Here is a 15,486-nt window from a genome sequence, read left to right on the forward strand (position 1 = left end):
TGAATCCCCAGTGGAAGGTACCATAGTCTGTTTAGTGCAGAGGTTAGAGATAGTTTGCACTTCAAAGGGACATAGGGTGTTTTCTGAATATTTTCCATTCATTACGTTGGAATCTGTGTTTCACTCTCTCTGCATAGCACTAGATTAAATATTATATATGAGTATTGATACAGTAGAAGAAATCAAAGCTGGGCTGAACTGATGAAGGTGTTGCTTTTTGTAACGTGACTATACAATAATGCAACAACTTCTTCACATCTGCAAACATAATACCACATTACTGAAACTGAGCTGTCTTTCTAAACTGCTTTCACCAGTTGCTTTTGTGATGCAGTCTGGTGTTGACGCTTCCCCCACAATGAAATACGAAGAAATCAGTATGACTTCCACTGTGCGCATCCATCTTCACTACTGAATGTGACGCCATTGGGGTAGCTGTAGTAAAAACAGTGAAGGAGAACCTCCCGAACAGCATTATTTACTCGCTCTGTAAGTGTACTTATAGCCCTTCATTCTAGAAATGCAATTATTCCGCTGCTTTGTGCTGCTGGGTACCAAGTCATGTGCTCGGTACTCTGCTTTGTACCACGTCATGTTGGAGTTAAAGGCAACGAGAGCGCAGACTTGTGCGTTGGTCAAGTACCTTTTAAGGATTGCATGAACGGTGTACACCATAAATTAAGCAGAAAATGCAGTTGGGTTGGAACAACGAAGTAAACAACAAAGTAACTCCAGTTTTAGGTCAGTGGAAGTCATGTTTGCGCTAGGAGCGTTTCATTGAAGTTATTTTGTCTTCTCCGTACAGGCCCACATGCCTTACACACAACTTTCTATTGGAAAATGAAGACAAACCTGTTTTTGAAGTTCAGCAATATGTGGAGTGCACGAATATTTTATTATCACGCATGAAAGCCGAGAAACTAAGGAAAATGTATTTTACTCATTTATATGTTACTCTTGGGTGAAGATTCAATTATCGACATATCTTGTTTGTTTAGGTTTTTAAGAGAGACAGGTCTCCTTAACGAACTGTAAATTTCACCCACTGCTTCGCTTCATTTTTGATACTCCTCAGCCACCTTCTCATTCCTGGGCAGAAGGCTGAGGTCTTGTTTTATTGGTTTGGCGGCCCAACATCCTTGCCCAGCCTGAAGCTGTCGTGGTTACCCGACCTTCTTTAAAGATTTTACAATTAGCCATTCTTAAATTTCTTTTCCTGTATCATTACTAAGTAGCTTGAAATTTTCAGGCCCTGTAGGCCACCCGATTACCTTCCACATTTTTTTTAAAAGCCACAGAAAACTTCTCCTATACCTTGAGTTTAGCGCATGATGGCCTGAGTTGCCTATGTGCCATTAAACCCAACACAACAATAAATCTTAACGCTTCTTCTTATCGCTTGTAATGTTACGTAACAAGGCAGGCAGCTGCAGACTTTATTACGGTGAGGACCAACGTCAAGAAAATTTACTGCATGTAAGTAAAAAAAAGGGAGCATCCTCCGCAGACTTTTTTTCCCTCTGCTTCTGAAATTCTACTCCTGAATTATATTAGTGTAAATGTTCCTAAGAAGTTCCTGTTGTTTCGTTTGCTGGTATATTGTTTGTTTCCACTCATAAATTGACAATGTCTCGCGATATGTCTTGTGGCAAATAGGCAACCTCAACTGGCTCACGCAAGAGGTTTTGACATTATCCAATGCTCCCACTAAAAGATATGTTTGAAATTTACAGCAGATTAAACCACTGCTCATTTTAAATTTGGTGTAATTTATGGCGCGATCAGTGCCTAAGAATTGGGCAGTGGACAAATTCTTGTAATACTGATACGTATCGTGAAGCCTAGTAGAGTATGTGTGCCTGAAATCTGTCTTTGAATCGGGCTGTAGCACTGGTTCTTTTTGTTTCTTTTTTTCCTTCTTTTTGATCTGAAACAATTTTAAGGGGCCGGCAACCAACTATCTGAGGTGCTCGATTCTGAACTGTTTTCTTGGAACGCTGCAGAAGGCTTTTACTGAGAGTTTTTCGATCAGTGGATGCACCCATTTTTATGTATGCATATGTGAGACACCATGATCAGTGAGGGTGATGGTGATTACATATTGGCATGACCCTTTATGCCCCAGCCCCTTGCACAGATGTGTGGGCGCATAAAAAAAATTATCTTCAATCCCTAGGAAAAATGTACATGTTCTGGCCCTGTCTTGCTAGTTTGGTAAAACGCCCTAAAATGAGCCTCTAGTAGCTTTATCAAAAAGGCACACACTTATGGCCTCCTCCATGCGGCTGGAAGTGTGACGTTTATTTGTGTTTGGCCATGAGAAGGAAACAGCTTTACAATTTTTTATGCCAAATCATACATTTTCTCTAACATTCAGTTGACAGTTAGCGCTTGTGTGTGTGTTTCCTCTCTTTTTTGTCCGTGTCTTTGTTTGCGCTATATTATTTCTAATTCAGTATGAACTACCAACTCGCCCAACAGGAAGTTTTAATGTTGTTATTTTCCACAGATTTTCTTTTCTGAAGAAACACTCCGCTAACAGTTCTTGATTGTAATGAAGGAAGCTTTTTGGTCGGAGAAATAGATGGACATATGCTTGACTAGCTGCACCAATGCCTGGTTCGCAAAGGAGAGGTCTGTGCGGTATTTCGCGAGGTTGTCACAGTTGCAGGAAGCGTTACGAGCGATAGGAAAGGGATGTTCTCCCCCATGAGCGGTAAGGAATTTCTGTTTGGTTGTCTTTATATCTACATTAAAGTCCCCGCCCACCCTGCCACACTGGCAGGTGGCAGTTAATGGCTGATCGCGAGAGTTCGCTCACCGTTGTCAGCGCAAACGCATACGGCTAGCCACACATCTGTCTCATCCCCCCAACGTACCTATAAGCGCAATTCAGACGTCCGCTGACCAAGAGCCAGTCATGCGCACTTCCTTTCCTTAAAATGACCGGAGTGTAAAACGTTCTCGACGCCAACGCCGATGAACACAATGAACGCATTCAGCACCCCGCTTCTGGCACAACCATGTCAATGCCTGCAGCCCACATCTCTCTCTCAATACCCCAGGCACCTATAAGCGCGATTAAGATGTCCACTGTCCCAGGGAGCCAGTTATTTTCCTTTCGTTAAAATGACCGGAGTGCTTAACGTTGCCAACGCCAAGGAACACAACGAACGCCGAAGGCCTATGACTTCAGCGCCGTATTCTGCCGCAACGTTGTCAATGCCAGCGCATGCAGCGCAGATCTGTCACTACCGCCACATAGCTTAAAGCAAGAATGAAGTGTCCACTGTTCCATGAGGGCAGTTGTGCGCCTTCTCTCTGGCTCAGGTGTCCACCGTGATGTGTGAGACAGATAGCGCGCCATTTCCTTTGCTCAAAATCCAGTTCACCCATTTTGCCCTCTCTTTTCCAAGCTCCCGTTCCATTTTGCCTTCACCTTTCCAAGCTACCGCTCCATTGGTTTCGCAGCTTAAATCGCGACTGAGGTGTCCACTGCTGGTTGCAACGGAGAACGGCGACGGACAACGGCGACGGCGACGCCGCGAACCGCAGAAACAGGCGCCTAAGAGCTGCACTATAAAATCAACGGAGCCTACACAGACTGGAGGTGGTGACGAAGCGCGGCTACGGCCGCTTACATTTTTTTTTTTTGCAGCCAGCGGCCGCTTCGGTGGACGCGGTTGCTCCGACGCACGTCATTTTTTTTTCTTTTCTTTTCTTTTTCGCTTTCCTCTGATCTTTTAACTCTCTTCTATCTGCAGGTGGCAGCGGTGGTGCTCGAGCCGACCCACAGGCCCGTGCAATTTTTTTTTCATCCTTCTATCAGTGGCAACAACTACAACAGCAACAACGTTGTCACCACCAGCGCCAATGAACCCAGTGAACACCGGCGGCCAATTCATCCAGTTCCGCGTTTCCACCTCAGCGTCCAACGCCAACACAGGCAGCCCACATCTGTGTCACTAACGGCACGCAGCTCAAAACGCGATTGAGTTGTTTCGTGGCCTACTCAGCGACTCTAAATACCCTTAGTTGAACTTTTCATGTTACAATGTAGGAGGCTTACTGGTTTCGCTCTAAAAACACCCATGTGCGTATATGTATGCCACTACACTAATTTCTTTGCAGTGAAATCGTGGTCGGCATTGGTCGTCATACTATATTTCTTACTGCAGGCAACCGCCCCTGTTTCCCGTCAGGCTCCGACATTCCTTGATATAATATGTATGTGCTTTATCTTCACAGAATTTGAAGAGGGGCTTGCTTCTAGGCTCGAGCTTCCTAACATTGTCTTGTTTCTTTTTTTCTTTTCCTACATAGGAGCGAAGCGGACATGAGCGTGGAGGCAACTTCGATACTAACACAATGGGTGGAGTGCAGTCATCGCGTGGGTTCTCTCCGCTTCGAAAGCAGGTATGAGAGAGGGGAAAGGGAGCTTTCTCCACTGTGGGCTAACACCAGACGCATAACACTGCATTTCATATATTGATATTACTTTCCAAGAAAAATAAATTGGTCCTTACACACCTGGAGCGGTGGCTCCAAATGTTACATAACTGCATACCCAGGAATTGCTTCTTAACGTCCCAAAGCGACTCAGGCTATGAGAGACGCCGCAGTGAAGGGCTCCGAAAATTTCGACCACCTGGGGTTCTTTAACGTGCACAGTCATCGCGCAGCACACAGGAATCTAGAATTTCACCTCCATAGAAATTCGACCGCGGAAGTCGAATTTCCATCCCACTATTTCCTCTTTCATGCACTAATAATCATCAGCACGTCTGGATTACAACACAACCATATAGAGCAATGCTGACTTGGACAACAGCCATGTGTTAAAACATTTCTTTCTCTGACCCACCCTAATTTAAGCATCCTGCTACCAGCCCTATGCGTTAATTTCATTAATGATGATGATGATGGGCGCACGCCTCTCTAATTAAGAAGCCTGACAGTAATAGTTACAAAGTTTATTCAATATTAGTGAACCAGCCTGCCAGTTAGTTGGCATGTCTAAGCTCTACATCGCTGAAAATGCTAGTGCCGAAAAGCAGCGCTCTTGTAGCTCAAGAAAGTAATTAAAAAAATTGTGTAAAAACTATGGGGACACTTTGGCAGCCTAAACTGCGCTAGGCGAAAGCCTTGGTCGCGCTGCTTCGACTGCCAATGACTGCCAATGTTTGTTACGCCTGCACCGCTTGGGAGCCATCCTCCTCCACTAGCTGCCGAACACCGAGTGACGACGGAGCAGCGCTCGACGCTGTCGCGCCAACAGCTCCACCTGTCGACGAAGATGGCGTCACCTTTTGGCAGCTGCGCTCGTCGATGAGTCACCCCAGGCGCTGGATGTAACGCCGGATGGACGGACGGGAGAATGAGCCATTAAAGGCTTTCGCCTTAAAATATTATTCTAATACTCTGTATAAGGGGTAGCTGCACCTCTCAGAGAAGCAGCTGTGGCGATGAGCATTGGAATTGATCTAAGGCAGGGGGGAGTTAAACTGGTGCAGCTGGAGGACCGTGCAATTGTTTCGCGGTCAATGAGCGCCCTTTCTCTTATTACACAGCCAGTTTGGACCGATGGTTGTGATGATAATGTTGTAGATTTACTTTGAATTTGCGGTGATTCGCATGTTGTTTGCACGCAATTTTAGCAGGTTAAATATAGTATTTTGTGTCATTGTACCCTCACTTAGGAGAGCGTAAGCGTTTTGTAAACCGCGTCCAGTGAGCATGTGTTGAACGTCTGTCTGGTACATGACTTAAGTCTGGTTTTCTTTGCAGGCCGGGAACAACGCCGCTGGCAGGAGATGCTACCACTTAATCTGAATATCACGGGTAAGTTCGTCATTTCTTCTAGTGAACACGAAACATGTATTTATTTATAAAAGCTAGGAATGCCTAACAGAAGAAAGGCCTTAAGCATTATATTCCAACTAGCCCTCTTTTATTGGGCCATGCCATCTGTTGGTCCACTTCATGTGCCAGCCAGGTCTAGTGTTCATTTCCGCTGGGGAATTAACTCGAATATGTTTTCTAATTTAAATTCCTCCTTTTTGTCTCCGAAGTTTATAAAGTCCCTTTCTCTTTCCAAGAAGGCTGCGGTATCGTAAAACAGAGCTCCAGCATTTTCATTAGCCTCTGCGTTTGAGCTCGGTAGGAAAGTGCTGATATTATAAAACTGCTTTACTCACCTGTGTTTCTAATGAAATCTTTCTCTTGGCACGAGTCTTAAGTGTTCGAACTGCAAATGGCGTAGTTGTTAAATATCCAACAAGGCATAAAAATAATTAGTCTGCAAATGTCGCGTGCGAAAGAAGTCCACCACCAGCTATTGTTGCCCCCCCAGGGCTGTCAAACTGCATTGTGTCTAGCTTTGCACGGTGGCATTCACCAGGTGCCACCTCTTCTAGCCATGACACTTAATAAACGAAAAGTTGCGTGGCGCTAAAAACCATACGGAGAAAGCTGATCGGAGTGTGCATGTTGTCAGCGCCCTTACTGTTCACTGTCACTGCGTGTTGAGAGATGTAGAACTTTGTTTAATTCTGAACCGCTGAAGACAAATCCATGCAATTATCGTTCACCGTAAAGATTGATTCTGTGTCCTTTTAGATGTGGGTGAATATCTATCTGGCAGCAGCGAACCTAATTATGACTGAGAAAATTGAATTAAAAAATTTTCCCGCCACAAGGTTTGAAGTTGATGTCCAAATTGAAAAGGACGAGTGCTGCCGATTTGAGTTCTAAACTCGCATAGCATAGCCTGTGGGATACGCCCCGAAAATTCACTGTTGACGCACGCAGTTTACTTCCAAAATTTGCCACTGATGGCAGCACGTGCATTTTGTTGCTTTTCTTTCTTTAACTTACAAAGCTCTTTTTGGTGATAGTGGCCTCTCTGTCGTTAAAATGCCGCACTCTGTCTATATCGACGCAGGTCCAATTTTCCTCTGTGTCCCTTTAAGAATGAGTTGACTAGCCCAGCAACGGATTCTATTAGCCTTGATGCGTTGAGCTGAAAACCAGTTACTACAAGAATGCTTGAAGCTCATTCTCGCCACTTAGCACTTAGGCATCATTCATAGCACAGCGACACTTAGGTGGCTTTAGTGTGTGACGACGATTGCTAACCGCCCTTGAGTCTTCGAGTAGTCTCTCCTCGTAAGGATACATCCTAGGCAAGCTAATATGCAACCATTTGATTGCATATGCATCAGCATTGGCAAGTTTTTAGGGATAATGCGGAGATAGCATGCTTGTAAGTATTGGGGATGTTAAGCCTAAATATGCATCCTGCGGGGCAGCGTTTAATGCCCCGTTACCCAGAAAACTCTGGCGTCGGCGTTGTGAGCGAAAAATCACGAGCATGCATCTGGCAGGTGATGTGCAGAAAACAACATAAGCGGCAGATTGACCACCAAGGTCATATGACCTTGCGGAGTCATTCAAAACCAGCCCAACGGATAATGAGCGAATTGCCCATCGTGGCAGGTGGCAATTTAATTAATGATTGGTCGCTCGGGGAGATCAACCTGGGCCGCACAAGAACCGCTTCTGGGAGCACCTGCCATAGCAGGGTAATGACGCATCATTTAACCGCTTCACCACGGCGCCAAGAGGGGTATGAGGACTGCCACGAATCTCTGAATCTAAAATAGAGAATGACCACCTGCACATGTGGTAGATAACCTATTACACTATCACATCATAGCCTCAACTCGGAGCTTTAGTTAGTGTCCCCTTCATTTTTTTCTTTTCCGTCAGCGATACGTCCAGAGACATGGACGGGGCCCCTGGTGTGCACCATGAAGTCGCAGGTACCGGTAGCAGCACAGCATGGATTTGTCCCGCCCGTGCTCTGGTAAGTCCGTGTCTCTTCATCTCCTGCAAATGGCAATTTCCGTAGGCAGTAACTTTTAGCGGCTCAGATGTCACCGAGAAACTGCGCTGTGGAAGGATGTTTTCCTTGTTGAAATATTCAAAACTGTGACGTTAAGGACAAGCACTAATTAAAGACTCCAGGACTGCGAGTCAAAAAGGATAGTGACGTATTTTCCATTCAGGCGTTGCCATTCAAACAAACGCATTGAAATCAGTACATTAAGATTTTGCGGCCTTTTCTAGTTAACAAGCGCTGCCTTTTCATTGGAGGTGATTACTTTTTTTTTTTTTGAAGCGTGGTAGCCAACCGATATTGGCCGATATCAATTAGCCCGTTACTGATGTAAAGGGCGATGAACGGCGCGGGCACAAAAAGAAATGACGTTGTGAAACGTGCGTCGCCAAATATATTCCCGCAGCATGCATTATTACTGCACCATAGACGAGCCGTGAGCCTTTTTAGAAACAAGTACAATCGACATCCTTTTCGTTGGCTTCGTAAGGGCAGGAATCAAATAATGTATGTGAAGCGGCTGCATTTGCCAGCAATCAAAGGCGACTATCGCCTTTACGTCTGCACACACTGGACCACTAGGACCAAAGTGAGCTTTGGAATGATGGCGGTAGCTAGTAGGCATGTGTTTACTCCTTCAGAGTAAATTGGTATAACATTCCGCAGCCTTCGCATTTGGTGCTCATTACTTCTCTAGAGCGTGGCCTCCGCGATCGAAGCGCGCTTTTGCTCCGGCCATTCCATTCGCACGGAGAGAGCGTAATTTGAGAGAGCGGTGTGACCGCTCCTCTCGCCGCACGGTGGCGCGCTTACCCCATGCTCGCTTTCCCCTGAGGCGGTCGTGCGTAAACCGCGAAAACGCAGCTGTCGCAGGCCTGTGTGCGATGCGCGCTAGAAAATTACCGCATAGGAGCGCCGGCAAAGGACAAGATAGCTTACTGGTATAATATTGTGACGAAGACGAAGCTGGCAGTGGCGCGGGACGGAGCGCTCGCGCTAGGCCAGCGGCCATTAAATCATCTCATAGCCATCGTTCACCACGTCTCATTCTTCGGCTGGCCGCCACGTAACATTTGGTGTGAGGTGCTGGGGTCCCTTCATCGCCATCCTGGTCACGGAGCTTCGGTGTCCTGGGCCTGCCGTGGACGTCGGCCGTGAGTACCTGGTCAGCGCCGCACGGCCGTGCCCCAGCCCGCCCGACCTGAACCGACCTCGACGCTCACCCCAGCCCCGTCCCCCGCCCAGACCACACGACACGACGACTCAAGACCCGACGGACCCAAGACCCGACGGACCCAAGACCCCACCGACCCAAGACCCCACCGACCCAAGACCCCACCGACCCAAGACCCCACTGACCCAAGACCCAAACATGAAGACACCGCCCCCCTGCCCCTGCCGTTCGGTGCGTCCAGAGACCTCGGCCGTCAGCTCCTGGCACCCTACGGCGCGGATGCTTCGTGGCCCGGGACTCATTCTCTCATCTTTCTCATCGTGGCGGCCAGCACTGCACCATCTTCTACATCCTGTTCCACCCCCCACTCAAGACCATCGCCATTTCGCCGTCTGTTCGTCACCGATCGGGACGATCGCTCGGAGGCCCCGGGTAGTGTGACGAAGACGAAGCTGGCAGTGGCGCGGGACGGAGCGCTCGCGCTAGGCCAGCGGCCATTAAATCATCTCATAGCCATCGTTCACCACGTCTCATTCTTCGGCTGGCCGCCACGTAACAATATCTTCCTAAATTCGGAAGCAGACTTAGGACCGAGATAAAGCAGATCGTCATAAGAGCCTTTTTTTTATTTGTGCAGTTGTATATGGCACCAAACATGAATTAATTTGCATTTGAGCACAGCGGTCAATTTTAATTGTGCTGTCCACGTAAACGTTAGTTTAGAGCCTTAAATTATATAGGGAGATTAGCGTTCTGTCGGTTTTCCTGTGTAGCAATGGTATTTCATTTGAACTTTAATGCATCCAATAAACGTTTGCTTTCGGCGCTTGTAGATATCAGTCAATTCCTTTTTCCCTGTCGAATGTTGGGCAGGGCCGTGCCCAACAGCCTGCAGTGCATAAGGTTTTTTGGCGCATATAGCCTGATTGATTTAATTACGCAGATTAAACCAGATCTATAATGTTTCTCGCATAGTGTTCATTCTAAACACGGAGCCCTTTCCTGTGGAGCGGCTGGCTGGCGAGCTTTTTTTTGCGGTATATGCTGCCCTATAGTCTGTGCCACCACAGATACTGTGCTTGCGGCGTGGTCCTCCCTTGCTTTGCCAACAAAAAGGGAGCACTGCCAGACCCTCGAAAGTAATAGCTGCAGCCAGCTGCTGCCGCACGTTGCTTATTTTTATATGCGGCGGGGCAATATCAAGCCTTCTTAGTGGCCACCAGAACACTGACGAACTCTGATTTTGGGTAGGTTAATCCCCCCCCTCCCCCCCTTGACTGTAGGCTAATGAGTCAGCAACGGACTAGACCCATCCGACTGGTAAAGGGCAGGCCAGGAGCTGCACCTTCTACATTCTTCAAGAGCTCTCGCCACGAACCCTGCTATGTAAGCAATGCTGGCATTTGTGATACCTGATGGCGGCCGCTGCAGTGAGATAGAAAATGCCCATATAAGTATCCCGACCATGATCCCGACCTAGACTTTCTGCAATGTACTGCAAAATTTTCAAATCATGGCATTGTTGCCACTCAGTTATTATAGCTTTAACATAAAGCAAAGTGGTCGCTTTTTGGTTGCACTTCATGGGTGGAGTAGGTGAACGAGTGGGCATCACTTTCAAGGATGTGAAGAAAAAACTCAGCGCGATAGCAAGCAATTTAGACGACATGTCGCAAGGTGAAAGCATGTGTTGCCCCCATGAACTCTTAAATTACCACAAAAGCTGCATGGAGAAGACATTCGCAACTGTTTAACAATGTACCTCAACTTCATTGTCACCTCAGGAACGAGTCAGAAAAAAACTGCCTGCATATGCCTAATCATTCAGTGTCGAAGCGCGCCAACAAAGCTGGTGCAGCGGCTGAAAGTGCAGGCAGTGCCGGCCGGACGAGCGCCTCTCGATGCTTAGGCTAAGACGGCCACCTCGCGGCGTTTTAGGGAACTAGCAGCATTACACTCTTCTGCTGGCCGAGGCGCCGAATGGGACGGCCGGAGCAACGGCGCGCGCCGCCGCCGGAGCAGATCGCGGCGGCCACGTCTAGAGTATCGACGGCGAAATCATTAAAATAATGGCATCAGGCAGGAGCAGATTTTAAAAGCCACATGCAGGCAGAGAATACCAGGAACACTGTACTGGAATTTTATTTGAGTTCTATATTGTTGTTTTCTTTGAACAGCCGCTGCGGTGGCTCAGTGGCTATGGTGCTCGGCTGCTGGCCCGAAAGACGCGGGTTCGATCCCGACCGCGGCGGCTGAATTTCTTTGGAGGTGAAATTCGAGGCCCGTGTACTGTGCGATGTCAGTGCACGTTAAAGAACCCCAAGTGGTCGAAATTTCCGGAGCCCTGCACTACGGTGTCTCTCATAGCCTTAGTCGCTTTTGGACGTTAAACCCCATAAACCAACCAACCAACCTGTTTTCTTTGAACAATGTACACTTTTTCTTGGCCATCCCCAAGTTTAGTACCAGCACATAGGAAGTGCAGAGTATGTCACACCGCCGTAAATCATATTAGTACTTGCGTAAGAAATGGTAGAAGAATTTGCACGTTCAACGATACCAATGTGTTCAGAAAATTTAAAATACCGTTAAAATCAAGGTAGCTGCATTGTACAGAATGATAAGCCTGCGTTGAAGCACAAATATTTTTGGTACATCTACTCGATAAGTAACAAGCCAAGGAGAACTAGTAATCAGCTTAACATTGCAAATGGATTGTTTTGCTCTGGTATTTTGTAGGACTGGACTTTGCCAATACATATGCATATTATCCCTATTATGTGTGCTGCTTGGGAACGTTGTTCTCATTCGTGAGAATGGGCGAAAAATGTGTTCACACAGCCACTGAATGGACAATCGAACCGGCTCTCAGCCTTACTGCACTGCCCCCCTCACCATTTTCTATGCACACTGTATTTCATCAACTCACTGCAGTTAACTGCAACTCACTGCAACTCACTGCAGTTAACTGGCACAGTTTCGATGGAGCGCCTTCTTCTTTCCTGATAAGAAGAGAACAAAATATAGACGAGGACTGCACTTCAGCGGTGTCGTGAGCACAAAGTGGGCCAGAAGGTGGGGGCCCCTATGAGCGATTCACTGTGGCAGTCCACGTTTGCCCCATGGCGTTTCTATAAGGGGGGCCAGATCGGCTCCATGTGGGCTGGCCTCTGGTCATTCACATTGGTCCCATAAGAAAGCGGTGTAAGCAACCTAAGTTGAGCTAAATGCTGGTTCCGCTCTAAATTTGCCATAAATGGGCGCACAACCAAGCTCCCCATGCGGCCCTGCACTGGACCCATTTGGGCAGTCCATGAGGACGAACGACTGTTTCGTATGTCAGTTGGCTTTTGGAATACACACGTACAACCGATGATAGTTCTACAAGGACATGTCCGATGTGCGCTTGGACACGCGTTCTCGAGAATGCATCGATGCAGGAATTTTAAGCACGCCGGACTCTGAAGGGCAACATACCTGCTACATGTGATATGCACAGCTAAAGCAGGAAGCCCGCCCACCCTACTGGGACCTACTTTAGGTCTATGTAGGCAGCTCATATCTAACTGCCCTAATGTGACATGTATCCAACGTGTGTGAGAAGCCCAGCTCCTTTAAGCGTCAGAACAATCGGGTAATGTAGGCATCACGCTCGTATTCTGCCTTTGGGAGAGTTTGGGAGTGCTTATGAGCAATAAAACCAACAAGCACAGAGAGAGAGACAGAGAAGACTGAATATGCTGAGACAGGGAAGACTGAATTTGATGAGTTGACGTGTTTGCATGCCAGCGTACACGGTTGTGATTTGTCGCGAGTGTGGCTCACAGCTAACTTCTTCAGGAGAAAGCAGGGCTTCGAATATAAAGTTTACTTCCCAATCTGGGTGGAATACGATGATCATTTTTAGTGGAAGGAAGGTCTATCTCAAGTTTTGTTCATCGATAAAGTTAGAAAATAAAATGAAATGGCCTGGAAATTTTCAGCTCAAGCATCAAAAACCTGAAAGAACCCTTGCCAGCAAAAAATAGTCCTGCACCTAATTTGAGGTGAATGCGAAAATTACGTTCCCTTGGTCATACAGATCATATTTTGTCACAGTAGTGTCCAATGCGGGACGCTGCCCGTGCCTCTGGTCTGGCTCGCACATTCGGCGCCCCAGCTGGTATACGTGCTTGCCAGCGCGAAGCACCGGCACTACCTACGTCTATATGTGATGTTGTAAACTGCGAATGGTGTGCGCTGTCAATTAGAGTTCTATTAGCGGCGCTGAAGCGAAACGCGATTGGGGTCCAATTGTTAAACATTCTACCCTCACATTTTGCACCTTTCTGGGAGCAAAAGGAAGGGAACGCAAAGAAAGGACCGGATGGCGGTTTACATCCTTTCTCGGGGACGTCCTGGAAGTTCGGACAACTGTTAAGCCCATAGCTGCAAATTGGTAGTTCGCCCAAGTAATTTCTAGGAATTGATTCCGGTGTGTAGAAGTTTTATCGCACTTACAGAGAGCATCTTTAAGCACTTGTATCTCACATTCTGTCTTTTATCACCTTACAGGGTCCGGCCTTTTTACAGGGTCCGCAGCCCTGTCGTCAGGTGGGTGTAGGTGCGCCGACGTCACCCAGACCGACAACGTCTCGGCGTCGATGTTGGCCTGTGGAAGTCACCGCTCGGAGGTGAGGACGACTTGGGGCGTTTGTGGAACGAGTTTGCTCTAACCTCCAGACAGTGTCATCGTGTTGCCTGTCGCAGTTGCCTGCACTGCATTTTCCCAGCACAGTTTGTTCCCTGGACAAAATTCTTGGCAAAACACAAAGCCTAACAAAAAAAGTCCGACACTTTCTCGAAGACGTTGAAATAACGAGCGTTAGCTCTTTGGTTTACTAGAATTGACCTCTATCCACCATGCTGGACCATGAAGTCATCATTGTAACGTGGCAGGTGGTTGTTTGTAGATGGCCCTACAAGTCTCATTGCGAAATGTACTGTTTTCTGGTTGCTGCCACAGATGGCGCTGTTATCTCAGGCTGTTAGCAGACCCCACGAAATCTCGAAACGGGATGAGCATTTGCTGCCACAGATGGCGCTGTGATCTCAGGGTGGTAGCAGACCCCACGAAATCTTCAAACGGGATGAGTAAGAGCTAATGCTCTTGAATGTTTCAGGCGCATTTAGAAAGTGTTGGTAGCAATTTAGAAAATATTTAATGCGGAAGCGTTAAGGGCCCCGTTAAGCGCAAAACCCGTCGTCATCGGCGACGTCGTGAGCTAAAAATCGCAAAGCAGGTGGCCCACCTGCCACATGGTCGCGTGCTCTTGTGATCCCATCACAACCTGCGCACCGTTGCAGGTGGCAACAGGCCCACCGGCATTTAAGCAAACCGGCCACCGTGCCAGGTAGCATTTAAATTAATGATTTGTAGGGAGAGGTTTCTCTGTCTCAAAAGCCTCATTTGTGGCTGTGTTTGAAACAACCGCTTGGAGGGGCAGTAGCGCGGCGCTTAAGCGCTGCACCGCTTTGCCATGAGAGGTATGAGCACTCCCAGCGATCTATGAATGAAAAGAGAACAAATTGCCCACTATATTGTCACGTAGTGGTGACTGGTGTCCCGCGAACAGGGACACAGCGAGAATGTCTTCGAAACCGAAGCTCAATATTCGGGCTGACTTGCGCCCGCAAAGAACTGAATCACTTGGCGGCGGCGTACCAACAAGCGTGCTCGGCGGTCGTCGAACAGAATGACCGCCGCTGTCGGCCGTGCTCTTTTTAAAGCCAATAGCGAATCTTCGAGATAAAGCTTTAGAAGTTACTAGAACATTCTGGCACAAACTAGAGTCGGCTCCGTCCGGATGCGATCCATCGAGATAATTCTAGGCGCGTCTTGCGTCACAAACAAAGCGATAAAGCGGCGTGCCGGCAGCCTTGAAGCATGAACAAATAAACACAACAAACAAACGCTACAGACTCGCGGCAATATGGAAATTTCCTCACATACGCTGTCACATCAGAGGTGGCCCGTAAGGATTTCTTGTAGTTTCCTTTTTGGTTTTCTGGAGCGTTGTGATTACGAACACTACATGAAATCACTCTGAACGTTCAATCGTCTCCATGACGGTACTGATTGCGATTACGCGTTTTGATGCCATTGTTAACGCCAAATCTGTAGGCAGTGATTTGAGCACATATATGAGCGACTGTTTGGAAAGAGCCATGCTACAATGGCTGCCTACTTAGTGATCATAGCTGAGGCGACACTCTGTGCTAAATTTCTGCTCTAGAATGAGGAAGGACATGTATTTGTTGTCAGCGGTAGTGATATAAACTGAGCTTGGAAATGTGCGTTTATGCCACGGGGATGGCATTAACGCATCGCCGTCACCACGTCATGCAACAAATGCTTTACTCTTGTCATAAA

General features: G+C 47.4%; 1 protein-coding gene across 25 annotated transcripts in view; it reads left to right on the plus strand.

Annotated features, from left to right (window-relative positions):
* Positions 1–15,486, plus strand: part of LOC149347673 (uncharacterized) — an 81,045-nt gene that overhangs the window by 14,956 nt on the left and 50,603 nt on the right. For 20 of the 25 annotated variants that reach the window (XR_016292598.1, XR_016292593.1, XR_016292594.1 and 17 more), the window contains 5 exons: positions 4,179–4,227; positions 4,324–4,416; positions 5,788–5,841; positions 7,771–7,867; positions 13,629–13,747. Coding sequence is in view for 1 of the 25 variants with exons in the window: in XM_089587282.1 (XP_089443408.1) it covers positions 7,843–7,867; positions 13,629–13,747 (144 nt within the window). In the remaining 24 variants the exon portion in view is untranslated. Of the gene's footprint in view, positions 1–1,421; positions 2,717–4,178; positions 4,228–4,323; positions 4,417–5,787; positions 5,842–7,770; positions 7,868–10,362; positions 10,461–13,628; positions 13,748–15,486 lie in introns of those variants that run through there. The other 5 variants (XR_016292579.1, XR_016292583.1, XR_016292582.1 and 2 more) reach the window with 4 other exon arrangements.

The sequence above is a fragment of the Amblyomma mixtum genome, chromosome 4, assembly GCF_055824585.1.
Source record: "Amblyomma mixtum isolate Tamu chromosome 4, ASM5582458v1, whole genome shotgun sequence".
NCBI lineage: Eukaryota > Metazoa > Arthropoda > Arachnida > Ixodida > Ixodidae > Amblyomma > Amblyomma mixtum.